We start from the raw sequence: 22472 nt of genomic DNA, 5'->3' as shown, positions 1-22472 counted from the left end.
CATCCTCGTCCCATCCTTGATAGAGATGAATGATCATCTTTTGCCACTGAGAAAGCCAGCGTGTGCATAATCATACTTGTGCCATTCTCATAAATCATCTGCTAATATGCTTTAATAGATGCACCCAGACCTCTTATATGAGCTGTTAATGTATACAGGCGTTGATATACATAATCTCAAGCCTTTTTACTCATCTCGGGACTCTAATAGGTGTCTTCAAGGGTTGAGGAGTTGTGTAAAAACCCTTGACCTCATTTTTCGTCCATCTTTTTTTTCATCCAATTCAGCTTGTAACGGCATTACTCTCTACTCCTGTGCATCACGTTTATCTGGTCAGGATTTTTCCATATCTGGGTCACATTCTTAATGGGAAAAAGCTGATTTGGAGAGCGGCATGAAAACGTGGGTGGGCATTAGCAGGCGAGACTCATTCAAGTTTACATCCCACAGTTGAATTGGCTGATTCAAATGGAATCAAATAAAACGGCCGTGTCACAACAGACTGCAGGCTGCAGATTATGCTTGTTAATTTCCATAAATAGGCCATATTCCACACCCATATGCAAATGAGGGTCCACACAAAACAAAACATTCAACATGCTGTTCACTTCCTATTTGCCCAAATGCCTCCTCAGCAAATCTGATTAGCCTCCCACTGCATATATTACACAAGGTTGTTGAAATAACCTGATCCAATCAATGGTGTCACGGCGAATTATGAACCAAATTAAGACATTTTTGTTTAGGAGGAGGATTAAAAACCATCATTATGTTACATTTTATATTTCTGTTTAGCGCTCTATAAAAACATGTAAATGAGTGTTATTTCACACGCGCCCCCTGCTCTTTATGACTATCGGGGAATATTAAATAGTGGCAGCACAAACATTCTACAGTTGTGCTAGGTAGTCTCGTGATCCATTTTTATGCATGGAAAATTGGAAGTAGTAAAGGGTGACATTACACAATGCCTTTGCAAAGCAGCAGTGCTTTCTAAAAGGTTGTGAGCATGCCCAACCTTCAGCAGCATTACAAATCAATATTACTTCTCTCACCTAAGCTTATCTTTGCTCTGAAGGAGAAATTGTGTGTTAGTGAAATGTGTCAAGCAGGCGACGCACGTGCACGCGCGCACGTGCACACAAAATAAGCGCACACCGCCCCAATGGCGTAACTGTCAAAAAGAAGCAGAACATTGAATCTCATTTCTCAAAGCGCTCGACCTGAAATTGCCTTGCATTCTCATGCAAACGTGTTTGCTGACGACTGCCGCTATGGCTGTAATGTCGGTGATGAGGAAACACACACACACACATTCACACAGACACGTGTGCTCATTCACAAGATGGCTGAAAGTGCCTCCTTGAAATTTTTTACCTTTTGCCACAGTTCACACGCTTAAAATCAGTTGGGCAAAAAAAGGACCGATCCTCTACTTGGGTTGACTTGACCCAACTTTGAGTCAAGAAATGGATCTTTAAAAAAATAATAATAATAATTGCGTCATTTGGTATAAAACAACTCAGAAAGTTGGGTCAAACTGACTCATGAAGTAGATTGGCCAATTTTTTATCCATAATTTGGGTTACTTTTGACCCAACTGTTTTTAGAGTGCAGGCTTCAAACATAAAGATAAGTTAGATTTTTTTTTTTTTTTTCAAATCAACACCAAGTGAGACACAATCGTGAAGTGGAATGAAAGTTATACGATATTTTAAACAAAAAAAAAACTGAGGAAAAAAATAAAAGCTTCCTTTCTTAGTCTTTCCTCTGGTCTCTTGAGGCCTCCCTAATATGTTGGAATTTAGATGTTTCTGGCGTTGGTGAAAGATTCTGATTTTGTCTTTCTGTGGGTGGTAGGCGGTGTCTAGTTAGTGCTGGTTTTCACTTTGTTTCATTTTTTCTTTCTTTGATCCTTCCTCTGGTCTAGTTAGTGCTGGTTTTCACTTTGTTTCATTTTTTCTTTCTTTGATCCTTCCTCTGGTCTCCTGACAACTTCACAACTCTGGCGGGACTTAAGTATCCGGTTAAGGTGAAAGGTGTGGGATTTTTAACAGGTTTCAGTTGAATTAAAGAGCACAAACTCACATGCACGCACGCACATACACACACACACGCGCACACACACACACACACACACACACGCAAAAAAAGAGAGAGCATTGATGATGACATGTTGACTCGGGAAGGCTGCTCTCAAAAAAATAAATAAATAAAAACTACCCCTTTTCTCTCAGCCAACTAAAATGTGACAGAAGGTTAAAAAGTTCAAGGGGGGCTAATCCTTTCGCAAGGCACTGTCAGTGTAGAAAACAATTCTAAAGGCTATTGCCCCCTAACCCCCACCTCCCCCACCCTGCTTCCGTATTCCTTATCTCTGACAAAAATCTTGTTTTCTCTTTTCCTGCAAACCACTTGAAACACATCCTGTCAGTCCACTTTACAGTCTGATTATGGCTCCTTAGTGTCTTCTAAATGGATTTCAAAGAGGGATTCTTCAGCACATATCACAACCAATCAGTGAATCTTCAAGTGAGCTAATTATATTGTCAGTAGCTAGTTAAAATCCTCTCCGACCCCCACATGTGATGGAGAATGCTGTTGTCAGCTCAGCCCGTATTTAAGATTTGATACTTGACATTACAGCACACACTATGCAGCCAATGATTTACATACCGCTCCACAGTCTTATATGATAGATATACAGCATACCTTTTAAGTCGATAGTAATGCTCTTTGTGTGTCTAGAACTGTGGTGCATACATTTGAGGGGTGTTTCAAAGTTTCAACATACCTGTCATCAACAAACTGCAATGATAGTAGTTAAAGATGCATATCGTACATGATGGCTATTTCTTGAATCTTGTTGCCTGGAATGTAATTGCTGTGGCCACCGTGGACAAAAGAAGAGAGAGACGTGATGAGTGATTTTCATTGTCGAATAAGAAGGTTTTTAAACTGTCAAAAAATATGCCATGGCAGTCATGGTATATAAAAGAAACCTAGGCAGACATACTGTAGTAAAAGCAGGGTGAACACAATAAATAATGATGGAAAGCATATTTCCCAGCATCTCACTGTCACTCACAAGTTTTCCATGTTAGGCCTTGTTTGGTGTGGTTTTTTTTGTATGGTAGCTATTTTTCTGTGTTCAATCATTGTATATACATACACATTACGTTCTACAACGCTCTGACAACGTCCACGGATACAAGTCAGGAAGAAACATATCGGCATTAGCGGTAGACTACCTGCCAAACCGTATTGCTCTTTTGAGCCTCTGAAACCAAGCAGCCTTTTCAGCTAGCTAGCAAGCTAGCTACTAATAAAGCTAATGAAGCTATCTAGTTACTAACTCGCCAGTTATTATTTATCTGTTAAACGGTTACATTAATCTAATTGTTAACCTGTCACAAGTGTCAACATATTACTGCTAGCTCCTAATAAAGCTAATAAATCGATCTAGTTACTAACTAGCGAGTTATTAGTTATCCAAAGTTAAATTTACACAAATCTCAGTGTTAACCGACATGTCACAATTGTTAAACCTATTAATGCTAGCTACTAATAAAGCTAATGAAGCTATCTAGTTACTAACTTGCAGGTTATTAGTTATCTAATGTTTAAAGTTAGATCTCAAAGTGTTAACCTATTTATGCTAGCTACTAATAAAGCTAATAAAGCTATCTAGTTACTAACTAGGTAGTTATCCAATGTTAAAAAAATGTTATATGAATCTGTGTTAACCTGTAATGCTAGCAAGCATTGATAAAGCTAATAAAGCTATCTAGTTATTAGCTCGCTAGTTGTCAGTTGTCTGTTATAAATAATAAAAATTATATATATATATATATATATATATATATATATATAAATCTCAAAATGTTAACCTGTCGCCCCAGACCAAAGTACCTGCCCACACCTCACCTGGTGCAGATGAGATGTGCTCTTGTACGAACTGATTTGCAAAAGCTAATCCTTATTGGTCGAAATCTCATGCTACCTTGGTTGACTAATGTACAGAAATAACAGTTCATCAGTTTGAATTATGAAATACTCCTCGCTCTGACATGAATAAGCGAAAACTTGAAGAAAACGTTAGGTCTTTGGAGATAGTAAATGAATGGGTCACGTAAGGCAGGGCATGTTTTTTAGGGCACATAACTCTTAGCAGTCAAGTGTTATTCAAGAAAATGAAAATGGAGGAAAGTAAACATTCAAGTGAGGCAGACGGTGGAGGGAAGATGACAACATAGGACAAATAGAAGACAAAGCTCTGTCAACAGTTCCTGATTGACTTCTGTGTGTTTGGTGAAAATACAGGTTACTCAACTTCCTGTCCCAAGTGAGAGTCTGTCTTCACAAAATGCAGATGTTGTTGTGTTCCATTATTGTCTTGGTGATTTGCCTAATTAAGGTCTGTATACATTCATTGGCCACAACATTAGCACCTGCACAATCTAATGAGAGTTTTTAAAACTGCTGCTTATGATGCAATTAGGTTCTGTTTTTATGTTGTCTTAACTAATGAATTTAACTGTGCTCATAATTATGGTTTGTTGTGGTATAAATTTGCTGAAGTGGTAAGAATTTCACTATAAATTACTGATAGGTGATTTTATTGTAACTACCCTTGTAATGTCAATTCCCTTTTTTATGTGCAGGCCTCAGTGAGCAAGCCACTTTTGTGTGTTTTTCTGTTGCATGGATGTATCACGTTCTGTGCATCAGCAGAATTAGACGTGTCTCCAGTGTAAAGCTCGTACACAGCGCCGCTGACATTAATACTCCCAGTTATCCTCCGTATGATGTCTGTCTGCGGTAACCAGAGCAGAACCACGAATAAAACGATAAAGCAAAGCTTTGACCTGAATGGCGCCGAAGCTCAAAGCATGAGCTCCCTGATTACATTGTAAGGCGGCAGTCAGTCACGGAGTGGACACCAATGAGGTCTTTACTTCCCAGCTAATAGCGGGGATTTATCCTTTCATTCAGACCGACGTGGTCGTATCTTCAAAGCGGCGAGACACATTATCACCATGCGTGCGGCGCAAGACACGATTGTTGTCTTCAAAAGGAGCGCCAAGGGGCAGTTTTTATTATTTACTTAATGTCAGCCTGTTAGGCGTGAGAAGAATCTTGGATCAGGTGACATCACTGACCGTGATTGCTGTTTTACTGTCAGACCTTCCCCTTCAAATGACAGGCAAAATATTACATGCAAAACATCCAGAAATGATGTGAGATCTAAGACCACCATTGGAATTATTATTATTATTATTATTATTATTATTATTATTATAGAACTGTTGAGTCGACTACTGTACAGTCGATGCTTTAAGTAAGATTGTAACAATTTTTGATATTTTTACTAACACCAGTAGACACGACACTGATACCATGCACCGATACCACTAGTACTTTTGATACATAAAATGCTCCCTCCTAAACAATTATCGATATATTTAAGTCTTTTACTACCACACGTTATCAAAAAAACAGCCTCGACAGTGCCAGCCGATTTCGAGCTTTTTAACTCATCTTTTAAGGCAAACAGAATATTGTGTACTTTGACTACACAAACATGCTGGGTACCAAATAAAAGATTGCGTTCCATTCAAAGTATGTTTCTACCTTATTCCGTTCTTTAGTAATCACCGTTTGAAATTAGGTAATTGAGCAAAAATGGAAAAGATAATGAGAAAATGAGCTTTTTGTGAAAAGATACATTTTCTGCACAACAGTGACTTTGACGCTAATATTTTTTGTTTAGTGACGCTTTGTGAATTCGATTTAATGCGACAAAGGCTTTGATCATTCACGTCATCCTTGAAAAAGTTCTATTTCCTAAGATCCGCCATGTTTCACTGTAATTGCATACACGCAGGACATTGAAAAAGGATACAATGCTGCCATCTGCTGGCCATAGTTAGTGGCTGTTTTGTGATTTTTACACCCATTCACAAAAGGAGCGCTGCACTGCCCAGTGAGAAAGAAAAAAACGTAGTAAAGTTCATTAAATGTTTTTTGGCGGTAAAAGAGTTTTAAAGGAAGACCTAACTATCCCAGTATAGCATTTTCCTTCAAATTGTCTGAAATTAATGGCAATTTTCTATTCTAATAATTTATTTATTTTTCTTTAAATTTCATTTTTTTTTTTTTATTCATTTTGTCCACACACATTCACTCAAAGACGGCACCACCTCACCACCCAGAGCCCTTTAATTGTTTTGTTTCTGATTATAAAACGGGTCGCAAGTACAGATACCTTGAAAGAAAGCTGGGTATTAACCTGGTACTGATATCTTGTATAGATACTCATCTGTCCCTATTATTTAATATAACCTGAAAGCATTAAATAAAAAAATTCAAAAATGGCAGCGATGGGCAAGTATCGATTTGACTCGACAGTCGATGTCAATGTTGGCTGCCGGCTGTGTCTTGTCTTGTGGCCATTTTATGATGCATGAACTAGAAATTAGAATAGAAAATAGTCATTAATTGTCATTATTTTTTAAGGAAAAATGCAATATATAGGTTTTTATTTAAAATGATATGTCTTTAATTTTGGGGGGAGTGGGGGGGTTATGTATCAAAAGTACTACTGGTATCAGTACTTGAGATCGGTGACTACACAAGATGAATCTGATACTGGTATCAGTCTGAAAAAAAAATGGTATCGAACATCCTTAATAATTCTAATGATGATGTCTTGCTTTGCCTTCGCCCTCTTTTTCATGTGAATTCTACATTCTTGTTCAATTTAGGAATCATATTTTTTATTTAAATTACTGTAAAGTAAAAATAATAATAATAATTAAATGAAATCCAACCCTGCATTTTTGTGATTTATTTTCAATGAACGCTCGACAAAAGTTATATTTTCACTTTTTATTGTATATTATTCTTGGAGAAAATGTGAACAGAATCCCAAAGCAGGCCTAATAACAGCCCTAGCATTCCACATTTTTAATAATAATCTGCCCTCGCTCCCAAGACTTAAACGGATCATTCCTTTCCTACCTGTCTGACACAGAGGACTTGAGTTTGTGTGTGTGTGCAAAAGAGACCTTCACCGTGATGAGTATTCATTTCGCACAACTTAAAGCTGCCTAGCTGCTGAAAGAATTAGCATCGGAATCAGCATCAGGCGCACGGAGGGCATTGATGTGAATTAAAGCTCTCTGAATTATTAATTTCCACCTGCTGGAATCACATCCTGCCTCCCTTGTATCTCTCCTTCACGCCATTAGCTCTCTCACACCTCTACCTTTTTATCATCACGAAACCAAACACCCTGACATTTCAAATCAATGTTAAGTGATACAATGAGGGCGTCATTGAATTTGTATTGTTAGATGTGGCCTACAAGACCTCTAAAGATGTTTTTAACTTTATGCAAGTTTCTTAAGCAGACCTTTTTTTTCCTTTTTCTTTTTTACTGTTATTAATATTAATTACTGTGGGCAATCAGCGGGGCTCACATTTATTGTGTGTTAAGTGCTTCATGATTTATTAATGTTCATGTTTAAGGTTAATTGAAGCGATGGAAAATATAAAGGTAACTTCAAATTGATTTTCTTCTCAAAGGCAAAAGTCTATTCAAGTGTGGTGACCTTACACTTTTTCAAGTCACACTTTGTAATGTTATGTGTTATGAACTGCAATATTGGTGGCCAGCTCTCACGTTGTATGTGGATTGTTTGAAGAACTATACTAAGTGATAATTTAATAATTATTTGTAAGGTAAAAAAAAAAATTGCGACACTATAAGTAAAATTAGCCAAAATTTGGCTCACTATTGGAAGTGTGATATCGGAGTCATTTCTGAATTTTTTTTTTTTTACTTGCGACCACACAAAATGACCAAACCCAGAAAACAGGTGAACCGTGATTAGTTGATACATGAGCCCTGAACAACTGCAATGTCATTTTCAGTCGATAGAAAATGACAAGATGGCTGCCGTTTTTAGAGATTGGCCAATCTGTTTTTTTTTCAGGGACGATACAGATGCCGATTATTATAGTAAAGGAGGCCGATAACCGATATTTGAAGCAGGGGTGAGGGGGTGGATGTCGGGTGGGAATATTGGTGTGAAAATTGTTTAAAATACAAATGCCAATCTTGACTTTGTTGTAATGTTTTAAAGCATTAATGCTTATACTGCAATTTTTTTTCCTAATATAGATTTTTTTGTGTAAATAGTAGACAATATATTTCATTTTAAATAATAAAAAACAAATAGTTAGGGAGCCCCCAAGGTTATCAGTATGTCTTAAAAGTTAAATGGAAACTTAAGAAAGTAAATACCATATCTTTGTTTGAACTGAAATCTTAAACTTAATTTCTTTGTTTTAATGTCGAACAAAAACAAAAGGTTCAGAAGGTTCCCAGAGTCAGCAGTATCTCTTATAAAGTTAACTGAAAATTTAAATAAAAAATTCCTTTAAAAGTCCTTTTATCGGCTGTCAGATTTTGAAAAAAGGCCGATACCGATATTCATCAAAATACCCAATATTGCCGCCGATAATCGACCAGGCCGATATCGGTCTATCCCTAATTTCTGACTTGTCTTACCCTATAAGGTGCTATGAAAATGTACGATCTGGTACTGATCCAGTAACCCAGTAAAACCATATAAACAAGGATAATGATAGTGTTTGGAACGTTTGAGTTGTGTCGCACAACCTTACCAAATGCTTGCCACTTGTAAAAACGTCAACGATATATACAATGTTCAATGTATTGTGTCATCAACCGATGGGGAACGCAAGCTCTGGCCGTGAAAGTAATCTACAATTCAAAATGTGCTTTGGCGCGGTCCCGAGATCCAAATTAAAAGTATGAACACATCCTCACTTCCCTCCGGCCTGAAAGCATTTCTACATGACAGGCCATGCCACAGTCTCTTATATTCCCACTATAGAAGACCTCAGTCCCGCTCGCTGTCAACTCAAACGCTTGTTTCTTTCAGTGGCTCTCATCTGTATGCGCTGCGTGTTTGCTTATCAGTAGTCTGACTCTGTCTATCTGTCAAACTGAAGGAGTCCATTTTTCCCTCGCTGTTTATTGTCCTCTCTTTGCACAGTACGCAGGCCGCCGTCTCGGGCGCATCTGTCCGCCGGCGGATCGGTTTTTCCTCACTGTCTCTCGCAGCAGTTGGTCTCCGGCCGCGTCCCCCATCTTGGAATGTGACTGCATATCTTTAGTCTAACACCTCTGAGGAAGAGATCTGAATAAGAGTGTGTGTGTGCGTGTGTGCGTGTACATGCGCTGCCATGTTCCATTTAATCGAGCCTCCCAGTCGACACATTGGACAAATTGATCAGTTGCTTTGCCAGCTGTCCTGGCAGATCTTTCCTTCTGTCTCTCCTCCCTAAAATACTCATTTCCAGTTAACACGTACAGTATATATTAAAACTATGAAAGGCAAATAAAGATGAAGCGTGATATTTTTGGTAAGCGTCAGTTCCTTCCGTCCCTGCTTCTTTTTTAAGATTCCACATTTTATTGACAGACGGCTGACGCGACCTTGCCCGGCCTTGACTTTTGGCGGCCCTGCAAAATGACCCCTTGCCGTGGAAGATGATTGGCGTAGAAAAGCAGCCTCGTTTTGTTATCCGAGCAGCTCATACTGGGCTATTAGACCCCCCATTATTAAAACGCATCTTCTGGGTGGTGCGGCAAAATTTGAAGCTTGTCCGGTGAATTGGAGAAAGAAGTCAGCATGTGGTTTTTATAGCAGAAAATGTAAAAACAAAACTTTCAGGGTTAAATTTTTGGGAGTTGATTTTAACTCTAACTTATTCACGCGCAGCCATTTTAACTGAAGCAACCCCCTTTGCTCCTGGCTGTTTTACTAGATTTTGTCTGGTTTTGCAAGGCCCACAGAATATTGTGGTCGATTGCTATAAAACATGGAACCTACGAAAAAAAATATTAAAGGCTCTTCTTTCATCAGGAAAAAAAAAATATTTCTATTTTTCAGCAATTAGCATTAGAATATACTGTAGCTAAGTTTCATCATTTTCACAAATACGTTTAAAACAGTGGGGGAAAAAGCTTGTTGCAACATGGCCCTGGTTGATCTCTTATACTCTGCTGCCGCCTGCTTGCCGTTTTTGTAATAACCACCATTGCTTTAAGCAAACTCTTAATGTCAGAAGCTGTGTCAAAGCTTTCTGTATGCTCTAGCATAAAAAAAAACATCAAAAACATATGAATACATTTTGGGGAGTGAAGGAGAAAGTATTAAAAAACGTATGTATACGTTTCTAGGTTGTGTAATTTTAATATTTTCAGATTTAAACTAGTATATTTGATAGTTGATCACATAGTGTTAGATCAACTCTGCATTTAACACTTTCCCCATTAACATATAACGTATATAGTATGGACCAATATATGTTTTTTTATGGCAGAAAATGCAGAAACAAACTTTCAGGGTAAAATGTTTGGTAGTTGCCTATGCCGACCTTGAAAGTTCTTGAGTTATTTTTAAAATGTTGGCTTATGCTACAAGCACAGGACATAGCAACAAAATGTGTAAAAAAAACTTAAATGAAATTTAAACTGCACTTGGAGTCAAATTTCCAATCGTTAGACGGAAACTCAGCCTTTCAATAGCATTCCGTGAGTATTTTTGATGGTAGCAGCAAGATTTGTGATGCTCCCAGAAGCCAACCATATTTATGTGCTCATAAGAGTACATAGCCTGAAGGATAGCTTTAGACGGGTGCTACCTATTTTACAGTGTCCACTTTGTGGGCGTACGGAAAGTTATATATATAAACTATGAACAAACAACATCCCACAAGACAGTATCTCACTCGTGCTGTGATTTTTTTTTTTTTCTTCTTTGAAAATCTACCTGTCTGCTCATCTTGAATATTAAACTTGGCTCAAGCTTTAAGTGTTAACCCTAAAAGAAGCAGCCCTTTGGGGAGGTAATGTGTTTTTGATGGGAGACGGTGGAACGTGACGAGAGAGTAGCGAAGAAGCCGCTAATGCATACCCATTGTTTATAATATAGTCTCAGAAGGGGAGATCAGAGTATTGAGCAGGAACTGGCATCCTGATTTAACACCCATTATCACCTGCTCCAAAGGCACGGCGAGTGTAAAATGAAACCGCATAGCACCAGTGCGAAATAGACACTTTTTTTTTTATTCTGCATGTGTTCATGCGAGCCGTCGTCACGCGTGCGTTGAGCTTCATTAAGCCGGGGATGCATGGCGTGTAGTGGACTCACGTGTAAGGTTATAAGTGCTTATCACCCTCAACCGTATTCACACCTTTTTTTTTTTAGTTGCTCTCTCAAGTGCAGCAGTCGCACTCGAGAACGGTTGCAGATACTTCAAACGTCTCGCGAATAGAGTTGGACGGATGAAAACAACACCCAAAAATGGACTTTTGAAAATTGTAGGCTGGCACGATCCGCCCGGTGTTGTTTTATTTATTTATTTATTTTGAGTTGTTGTGTTCTTTGATGCTGTTTGTGACGACCGCTGATCACGCGTGATGGGGAAATTGGTTCTGTCAAATGGATTTAGGCAAGGTCTTATTTTCCCATCTGCAGATTCACTCACGTCCGCTTTCATTTCTTTATTTGTTCTTATTTTCCCACTTTCGAGAACTACCTATGGAGTCTGAAATCAAGTTAGACACCACTTTAATCTTTATTTTAATCAGTACCTGTTTCTAAATGTGTTTTAGTTGTTTTGTAGCCTAAACAAACGGAAATGAAAACATAACCGAAGCAATGTATCAAAATCAGAAACGTATTTAAAAACTCACAAGAAATTTGTCTTCACAGTCACAACTCATTCAATAAACCCAAAAAACAATCATCGCCAACAAGAGGCAAAACAGGAGGACTGGCGGTCTGCTACTTAGTGCCCCGAGTTTAACAGATAGAAAAAAGGAAATATGAGTTATTAATTTATTGACATTTGTTTTCCTTACTTCTTTTACCTACTTATATTTAATAATTTATCCTGTGTTATAAATGTATTATTATTTATTTTATTACCTGCTTATGATATTTATTAATATATATGTTTTGTGTTTGTGTCAGGCTTCAGTATGGTACGGAAGAAATGTCCCTAGTGTGAGTGCACCCCCAGCTTAAGCCTTATTCCTGACATTTTCTTTAAAATAGTCTTTGTTAAATGACGTTTATCATAGCTTGTCAGGGTAATTTGGTTAAACAACACATTTGCTTAGATTTGAGATTAGGGAGGTTTTTTATTATAAAAACAATAGCAGTTATTTTTTTTTATTATTATTATTTTGCAAATGCAATGCAAAAAAACAAATTTGGTCATTTCGTCATTTGATGCTGTTTTTTTGTGACTTATTTATTTTTCTCATATATACAGTGTTGGGCTTTACTCGGTTTTGACCTCCAAAAGTCTTGGTCTTGTCTTGGTCTTGATACTTTCTAGTCTCAATAACTTGGTCTTGGTTGGTGTGGTCTTGACTACGACACTAGCTTCTATGTGATGTTATCAATATATTCAATTGTCAAGTAGATACAAAGTCTCTTAAAGGGACCTTAATGTGAAAAAACAACTTTTTTGAGCTTGTAGCCATGTTGAAATGCTAATTTCTCACCAAAAACATCACCCAAGTGGTGTTTTCCTCCATTCGCCTCTCTGAGTAATTCTAGGTCATTCTGCTCTTCAAGCACCAGCCCCTCCCAACCTGAGAAAACTAAGGGGTTCTCACTCTATGATGTCATTAGGTGCGGACCCACTAAACACACGCCCACTTTCTCTGAGTCCTCCATGCTCGCAGGACAGTGATAAAAGTAGCCTTTATCTGTAAACGTTCTGTCCAAATGAATTCAAAGCAATCAATTATCCTTCACATTTGCAATGCCAAAGTGCAATGACAATTGGCCGTCTTAAATTCCCATGGGTTTGCATCCCACTCAGGGATTTTTTTCTCCCCCCCCCCCCTCCTCCACTCCGATTTCTTGCAGTAAAAGAGCCTTTGAGATTTTGTTTAAAATGTTTATTGAAGAATTGAACATCCATCCAATTTCCTCAAACGCGGTGCTCCAAAGTTTTGTGGGCGGTGCTTAAGACGAGAGGGGCGCGGCAACTGGAAAGAAAAATAGCCAGCAAAATACCTAATATTTCATTAAAAATTACATTGCCATGGGGTCAAAGGTAAGATTTAACCATTATATGCCTATAGTTAGGAAGGGCTTATAATACTGTGATATAGTACCTTTAAAAGACTGAGTTTATCTCAAGCAAAAGCTGCAAAATGAATTAAATGTGCCTATCTGATGTTTTGTGTGTTTGTGTGTGTATCTTGCAGCATGTCCCCCTGGATCATACAAGATGTCTTCCAGGCAGCAGGAGTGCTTCCCCTGTCCTGCAAACAGTGTTTCCGAGGATGATGGCTCAGTGGTGTGCGTGTGCGAAGAGGACCACTTCCGAACTCCGCTGGACTCCCCCTCCTCGCCATGCACACGTAAAAATATCTTACATTTGTTTACGTCTTAATTCTTATTTTGGAGGTTTCTTGCACGTCTTAGCGTTCTTTTGTAATGTTGTATATGCTGTTTTTTTCCAGGTTCATACTGAGCCCCCTCACTTTGAAGGGGCACAGTTTAACTCTCCTCACTTCCTTATGGTTTTTTCTTTGGTTGTTGTTATTTTTATTTTTCTTGGTGGTCATTCTGGGTGGTCGACAGTATGTCACACCTCCTTTTGCTTGTTAAGGAATCACTTTGCCCGTGTATTCCACTTGTCCTTCACTCTATAGCCTCTTATCTGTCGCCCCCCATATGACCTGCAACCTCCTCCCCTGCTACCCTTCTTGAACATCCATCCTCATCCTCCATTCTCTACCTCCTCATCCCTTCATTTCCCATCTCATCTTTCTCACTCCTCTTCAACCTTCACCTTTTGTACCTCCTCCGCTATTGAATTTCATTGAAAAATTGCCAAGCACGCCCCTAAGATAAAGACAGTATACAGTATGCATCTTGTGCTTTTTTTTCATGAAACTAATGGGAGATGTTTTGCAGTCGGTGACCCGAGCATATATCTTATTTCTTTATTAAAATGACTTTTTCGGGCTGGTTTCATTTTGTGCAGATTTAGCTGCACAATGATATCAAGAATGTGGAGATAACAGCTAAATCCAGTCCTCATTTGATACGATTTAGTAGTTGATGCTCCCCTGGAGAGAACAAAAAATTGAGGTCTACTATCCACTAACTGTAACGCATTTTACCTTGTGCCTTCGCCCTGAAAAGCCTCCTAAACGCATATTCTGTCTCTATCCACCTCTTTTGTCTTTATTTAACATTTTATTCTCGACTCCCACCGATATTCCTTCCTCGTTCTGCATCTTTTAACATTAGGTTCACATTACGTGTAAAATCAACCCATAAGCCATTTTCTTTATCTTAAACCATTACATCCTCTCCACACCTAACACATTTTCAACTATTTGGCATGCATTTGCTGATATTACCATTATGCAAAAGAGTCATTCAATGGACCACCTCAATGCAGTCTGACTTCTTAAAAGGAGGCTATTATGTTTTCCCCTCATTGCACATCTTCAAATAATGAGCTCAAGCCAAGTAAAAGAAATTACTTTGAGTATTTTTCTGCTTCAGTGCTGTCAGTGAGTTTTAAGGCACCACGATGTACAACAGAATTCAGCATGCTTTACAATTTGATGTTTTTTTAACCTTGTAACGTATTTATTTTTTTTTTTAATTTGCGACACATAAGTAAAATGAGCCAAAATTTGGTTCACTATTGGAAGTGCGATATCTAAGTCATTTCTGAATTTTTATGTACTTGCAACCACTGAAATTGTTCAGTGGCATCAGACCTATCCATACATATATTTTTTATGTATTTATTTGTTTTTGATACCCTCTATGGATAATAAAAGCAATGTCCTAAGAGCACAAGTAACTATCATCTGCATATATATATAAAAACACATTCAAATTGGAATATTCACGCACAGGCACACATACACTCATCACACACTCATACACGTGTGCACGTCACTGTTACTGCGTCCACACACGCTCACAGGCCTGAGCTCTCAATCCCAACCGTGCTTTCTTGTTTTGGTATAAGAATGGGGACATAGGAAGCACATAAGTCAGCATTCAGTTGATGCCCCAGTGAAGGGATAAATTGGGTAATCGAAGGGAAATGCACTATAACACATCAGGTGTACAGTGCATAAAAAAAAACGTGAAAATTTCTGATTTATAATGGGAGTCAATAGGCCAAAATTTGGCCATTTTTACTCATGTGTACCATAAAATTTTGTTTCCCATATATAATAATGACAATAATAATTTTGAAATTTTGGATGGTGCCATTTTGAACTTCAACATGTTTTGGACAATTGGATGCAATTTCAGCTCACTCAGTGATTTATATTTGATATTAATATTAATAAAAAGCAAAAAATGTTTTCCTTACGATGGTTTTTATAGAAAAATCAACAATATACAGTATATACAGTATCTCACAAAAATGAGTACACCACTCACATTTTTGCAGATATTTAATTATATCTTTTCATGGAACAACACTGAAAAAATATCACTTTGACATAATGAAAAGTAGTCAATATACAGCTTATATAAAAGTTTAAATGTATTGTTCCCTCAAAATAACTCAAAATACAGCCATTAGTTAAATCCCTGGCAACAAAAGTGAGTACACCCCAAAGTGAAAATGTTGCAATTGAGCACAGTTTTTCATCCCCAGTGTCATGTGACTCATTAGTGCCACAAGTTCTCAAGTGTGAATAGGGAGCAGGTGTGTTAAATTTGGTCTTACAGCTCTCACACTCTCTCATACTGGTCACTGAAAGTTCAACATGGCACCTCAAGGCAAAGAACTCTTTGAAGATCTGAAAAGAAAATCACTGATGCGCTACATTACAGGAGTCAAACTCAAGGCCCGGGTGCCAAATCCGGCCTGCCACATCACGTTATGTGGTTAACTTCCATGATTCTTGCTAAATTCTGTAAATTCAATTTTGTTTCCTTTTGGATGTGAGCAAACAGTAGAAGTGGCGTAGCTCAGGTGGTAGAGTTCGTTCCTCAACCTTTCTGTATTTTTTTTTAAAATAAACTAGTAAAATGTACTCAAAAAATTTCCTTCTAAAATTTACTTAGAATTACTTAGAGTGGAAAAACTTTAATAGGTAGTCTCTCGTAGTATTTTGCTCTCTTCAAAGTGTAAATTGGACTCTGTTTAGAGTGGGACCAAATTGACTCTTTTTAGAGTCAAATGTACTCTATAAAATTTACTGTGTGATTTTGGCAGAGGTCTTCTCCTTGCAGCTTTGAACTCTGAATAATTGTAATCTCTGAATACAAAAACGGAGCGAGCGAGTGCTTGAAATGAGCATAATAGGTCCCCTTTAACTCATCACCAGCACTCACCGCTCTTCTTTGTCGCTTCTCATTTCCTCTTTTCTCCGTCGGCTCATCCATTTCATACGGGCACATATTGCCACGCTATTCTTCATCCTTCTGTCAAACTGAAATTTCTTCCCTCTGTCCTGGAGCAACAAGCACACGCCGCACGCTACAATCTCATCCCCACTGTCTGCACATTATCATTTCATCCCTCATCCTTTACACACCCCCCCCCCCCAACACACACACGCACACACACACATCTCTCCTTGCATGCCAAATACCACAACTCTCCAATAAAGATGCATTACAGGGCCAATAGGACAAAGACCATACAGGGAAGCCATATTGATTCCTGCATAGAAAACAGCTTAGTAATTAGATGGAAAAATAATGGGCTGTATATTGTGGGAGTACTCAGGGCACTAAAACCACGGGGTCACTAGGTCTGTGCTTTCTATGCATACATTCACATTCACTTGTGTGTGCACGCACGCAGATTCATGAGTGTGTGGTCATACTGGCTTTTATGGTGTGGTTTAATTACAATATTGATTGCTGAGCTCTCCGATCCGCGTGCGATAACATTTATAGCAGCCTAATGGCCACATTAATTACACAATTGATTCAGTAATTATGATCATCCCCGGATTTGGCTAATCCTCCACAAGGATAGAGAAAGGGAGTAAGAGAAGGAGCAGTGTTTTCATGCATATGGAATTTAATCAATAATAACATGAGTGAGGAAAAACTGTATAGATAGTTAGATGAATAGTTTCATTAGTTAGTTAGTTAGTTGAATTTTCATTATGGTTAGTTTAATTTCATTCTGAGTTTTGTTTTTAAAATGTTCTTAGTTTTAATTAGCTTTCAGGGTGGTTTTGTTAGTTTTATTTATTTTTTATTTAAGTTTAGTTTTTATTAGTTTTAGTTTTAAAAAAATGTACTTCTTGTATGCAATTTTTTTTTATCAACTTATTATTGTGTAGTACAAGCTAGCTTTCAGAGCGGGTTTGTTAGGTTTTTTTTTCATTTTAGTTTATTTTTTATTAGTTTTAGTATTCATTTTAGTTTTTCTTGTGTGAAAGATTAGGTTTTTTTTAATCATGTAATTATTGTGTAGTACAAACTAGCTTTCAGAGCGGGTTTGTTAGTTTTTGTTTTTTTTTTTCATTTTAGTTTAGTTTTTATTACATCAAGAATATTGCACAGGATAAACATTTTTAGGGTTGTTTTTTATTTAAATATGGTGTTATTTAATGTTATTGGTTTCCACGTTTTTTGACAAGTGACTTTACATTTTCAAGTGAAGAGTTCCAATGTCATCCGAGGTACTTTTCTTTCCAGCAAGAATGACAAAAAACAAACTATTTTGACTAATAGCTTGGAGTAATCCATCAATGCAAAATGTCTGTAGATTTCAATGATAGGTGCAAAAAAGTGCATTACTTTTGAATTTGCTTTACATTTTGCAGCAGGCAATTTTTTTGCAGGCTGATAGGATTTATGTAAATTCGCATTAAAAGAAAGTTTGTCTCGGATGGGGAGTGTACAACAAGAGCAAGAGATATGAGTCAGGGAGTGGGACGGGGAGCGGGTTATGTTTTTTAATATGAAGCACTCGGTTTTGAAGTGAAGAGCAGAAACGAATTCTCCTAGCAAGGCCGAGCAGACGTGAATAAAGTCCCAGCTGGGTCGACATCAAATGCATGCGGATTCACACTAAATGTTCTTCTGATCTTATGTAATTTTGTTCTCAATGCGGGTCCAATGGAGTTGGGGGACAGCTGCGGTTTGCTCACGCACATGGCAGCACACCTTTACTTATTCATCATGTCGGGCACACACACATTGACATATAAAATGCATGGGCTTTAATGGACCTCGGCTCTCTTGAGCTCTCAAAAAGACATGTGCGGGTCAGTCAAGGCACGACGAGGATTAAATTCAGTCAGCTGACCTCCTCCGTATTGTATTTGTAAGCACTCTGGGGTTTAAAATGACATGCAAAAGCTCTGCAGGTAGAAGTTGAAGTCTTAATGACTTTGTATGCTCTGGAGGAGAGCACACCAAGGATTAAAATGAAACCCAAAATTGTATTGATCTGAGAGAAGACAATGAGGGAGGGATGTATTAATTTAGAGGCAGCGGCACATTATTATCCAGGGGTTTATTAAAGCTTATTCAAATTTAGTGAGAGGCTTTTGTCTGTCAGAATTAACACCATCCTATTACATTAAATTGTTTTGCGAACTATTATTATTAGTGAGAATTCAGACTTGATTCTCAGAATTCTCACTTTAAAGTGAGAATAAAAGTCAGAATTCTGACGTTAATCTCAGACTTCTGACTTTAAAATGAGAATTTTGACTTTACTGTCAGAATTTATTTTCATGATAATAAAGTCACAATTCTGACTTTAAAGTCACATTTCTGAGAAAAAAGTGAGAATTCTCTCTTTAAAGTGAGAAGTCAGAATTCTGAGATTTAAGTCAGAATTCGGACTTTAAAGTCAGAATTCTCACTTTAAAGTCAGAATTTTAGGTATTTGAGATACATTTTAAAGAATGCAGTCATTTTGTATGGAGATAAATGGTCCTGAAGAACCTGAGCTGGATTACTGCTTGAAAAGGAGTCTGTGGTGGTAAAATAAAACGTCCAGTATAGCATGAGTGGAGACAAAAATTTGAAGCAGCACCGGATTTATTCAAATCTCTGGTGTGGATTAATGGCAGTATCACAGTTAAATACGAGACAGAGAGGGTGAAAACTGTTGAAAGACATTTTAGTGTCTGCAAGTGATCCTTGAAACATGAGTCGTAATTTTTAAGCAAACACAAGCAATTCTTTGAAAAATGAACTGATAATATGAAGTAAACTAAAATGCATTTATTTGTCTTTTAGGGCCCCCCTCACCTCCCAGAGACTTGGTCTACACCGTCAAGCAGTCCACTCTCATCTTGGAATGGGATGCGCCGTCCGACACAGGTGGCAGGGTCGATTTGACCTACAGCGTGGGTTGCCGGCGCTGCGCTGGCAGGCAGTGCGAGCCCTGCGGGGCCAGCATTGGTTTTGTGCCCCAGCAAGTCGGTCTGACGGAGAGAACAGTGACTGTGGTCAATCTCCTTCCCAACACTAACTACACCTTCACTGTGGAGGCTTTGAATGGCGTGTCGGAGCTTCTACCCAATAAGAGGTTCTACACACAGGTCAATGTGTCAACAAGCTTGCCTGGTGAGTCACTGTTATTAAAAATAAACATTTTAGATTATAGTTTGAGTCCTATATATATATATATATAGAGAGAGAGAGAGAGAGATCCAATATTATATGCTACAAAAATATTGGCAAAAATACAAAAATAATACACAAAACATTCACTCAAAATACACACAGTAGAATTTTTTTTCTAATGAATAAAAAAATAAATATTATTTCATTAAAAGTTGCTTCAACCATTGATTGAATAACGTTTTCTGCATCAGCAGAAAAAGTTCCTGCTTATTTTTTTGCTCTCAGGGGTCATTTATATAGTAACCATTTCTTTCGTTGACCCGGATGTAAACAAAAAGAGGAATTGTGGGATATATCGGTGCTAACCAGTGATGTAAACGGCACGGTTAACTTTGACGGTGCCGTTAGCAAACAGCGTGACTAACCGTGTTTTGAACAACGCATATTTAACGGACGGTTAGTTAACGGCAGGTTAAGAATTTAACTGCCGGTTAGGGGTTAAACAGTGGTTAAAATAACCGAGAATTGAACAACTGGGCCCTGGTCTCCTTTCAGTTTTTGAAAATGCTGATTTAAATGCAAATCGTTCACTCAAACAAAATCGAAATATTTCGAAGATTGGCAATCTCATTAGAAAATCGAGAATAGTGACACTGAGAGATGCAACGCGAGGAAGCAGATGATAGAGAAGCAATGAGAAATGAGTTGTTTTTGTTTACTTAGTGCTTTAATTTGAATTTACCAGAGGGAAACGGGCTTCATACCGAAAGGTGACATTTTTATTCAAATTGGGTAATAAGATGAAAGCAGCCAGTGTGATGTTCTGTTGACTAAACCTGCTCACATTTTACTCCATATGTCAAATGACAAATGTCATGTCAAGCTTTGTGGTGTGATCACACAAGGAAATTATCCCCTTTAATCATTTAGTTATCCCTGATCTGGCTTCAGAAAGTTGTAGTCAGAAACAGTATCCCGATGATACCAGATGAATAAGCATTTGTGTCTTTGTCTGCAACTCTGAAAGAGGCCCAGTATTTCATGCTCAGAGCTGCTGCTGCTAACAACAACAAAATCAGCAATTAAAGTGGAAATGTATCAAATGTACAGCTTTCATCTTCTGCCACAACCTTGAAAAGCTTCATTCCACTTTCATTTCTCGATCCGCTGTTTTTATACTACCTCTTCACAACCATTAAGCTATAGCATTAGCAACTGTGGCCTGATGAGATGATCATAATATATTCATGTACAAATTCAATGGGCTCCTCCTTGGCGTTGACTCCCATTTCTTAGTGTATGATCTGTTGAAGATGTTACTTCAGCATTCCTATGAACACTATGTAAAGAATGTTTATGTCTCTTTGGTGCTGTCATTCTCTTCCAACAAGTTTAACAGTCTTTAGACTGCATGAGTCTATACTACATCAGTGACAGCTGGTTTAAAACAGGATCTGATGCCTTGAGATTTATTTTATTTAGTTATTTTTTGAATACATATACTCCTTCTCTACTATCAGGGGACCTCTAAGGTTGAACCCGATCCCTCCCAGATGCTACTCAACCCTTATATATATTGGAATTTTGACAGGAATATTTTTTTCACATAGGATAGGAAATACTGAAATTGAATTCATCCAATCCAGCCTCAAATTGTTGCCATCGTAGCTACTATTACAAAGGTAAAGTGAATTATTAATTCTTTAATTTATTTGACTTTTGCAGCTATACATATAAAGTATGGCAACAACATGTTTCTTTTCTTAACATGCCTTACTTGGAAAAAGGAAAAACTCCATCATAAACTATGGTATTTCTACGGATTTTTATTATTTATGTATTTATTTATTTTTAACCAAAATACGAACCTTTTCAAAAATTCTATTTTCAAATTGTACAATGGCAGAGCTGATTGTAAAAAAAAAAAAAAAAAAAGATATTTTGGCATACATTCAAATTTTATATTCTCGCTCCTGTCTGTTGGTCTTGCCGCTACTTGCCATGATGGTGATTTTCAGATACTCTGGGCTATTTGGGTGTGTATTGTCCTGCTATCCGTATTATGGGGGATTGGACAAGGGGTTAGCGGAGCGGGTTTGAAAGGGTTTCATAAGACTTCCAGCGTCAGGGAAGATTTAGACTGACATTTGCAGTTGGACTGATTAATGTTATGTCTGCATGTGTGCGGTTTATGGCAGTCAACAGTGTTTGTGATGCTACTCTCTGAATGCCTTTACTCTTGTGGCTTTATTTGACATAAATGTACATATTGGATGAAATGATTAGTACAAACAGAAGATACAGACGGGACACTCAGCCTTCTCATCTTATTCATGTTGGAGTACAGTATATGCATTTCAAATGTTACTAAACGGCATGGTTCATGATCTACTTTGTATTTATTCAGTGAGTCATGTAATGTTTACATAGATTACAAACAGCAATAAAAACAGATGACATATTGATTTTATGCAAACAGTACCACGACTATCTGACTTCCTGCCGTAGTCTGACTTAGCGAAAACAACAAATACACTAAAAGTTTTTTTTTTAAGTGTGTCAATATTATTTAGTATTATAGCATTTAAACACACTAACCTTGACTGCATAACCCTAACCCTCATTTAATCCCATTATTGGAAAAACTCATTTTTGTTTGTGCATTCAACATGACATGTCATTACCGTCCAATTCAATATTTTCTTCCCCCAATCTTTTGCATCTCTCTCGTTATCTTCACCGCATGTGCCTTGTCTGTTTGTCTGGGCATGATAAGCTTATTACCCTGGAGTGCATAGTTCATATCTGGTT

At 37.7% G+C, this 22472-nt stretch overlaps 1 protein-coding gene across 3 annotated transcripts in view; it reads left to right on the top strand.

The window, feature by feature from the left end:
* epha10 (EPH receptor A10) overlaps positions 1 to 22472 on the top strand; it is a 437494-nt gene that overhangs the window by 343874 nt on the left and 71148 nt on the right. For all 3 annotated transcript variants that reach the window (XM_077548084.1, XM_077548081.1, XM_077548083.1), the window contains 2 exons: positions 13331 to 13486; positions 19332 to 19661. In XM_077548084.1, coding sequence (XP_077404210.1) covers positions 13331 to 13486; positions 19332 to 19661 — 486 coding nt within the window. The remainder of the gene's footprint in view (positions 1 to 13330; positions 13487 to 19331; positions 19662 to 22472) is intronic.

Source organism: Vanacampus margaritifer, chromosome 17 (assembly GCF_051991255.1).
Source record: "Vanacampus margaritifer isolate UIUO_Vmar chromosome 17, RoL_Vmar_1.0, whole genome shotgun sequence".
NCBI lineage: Eukaryota > Metazoa > Chordata > Actinopteri > Syngnathiformes > Syngnathidae > Vanacampus > Vanacampus margaritifer.
The sequence above is the reverse complement of the archived record's forward strand: the minus strand, read 5'-3'. Positions and strand labels throughout refer to the sequence as shown.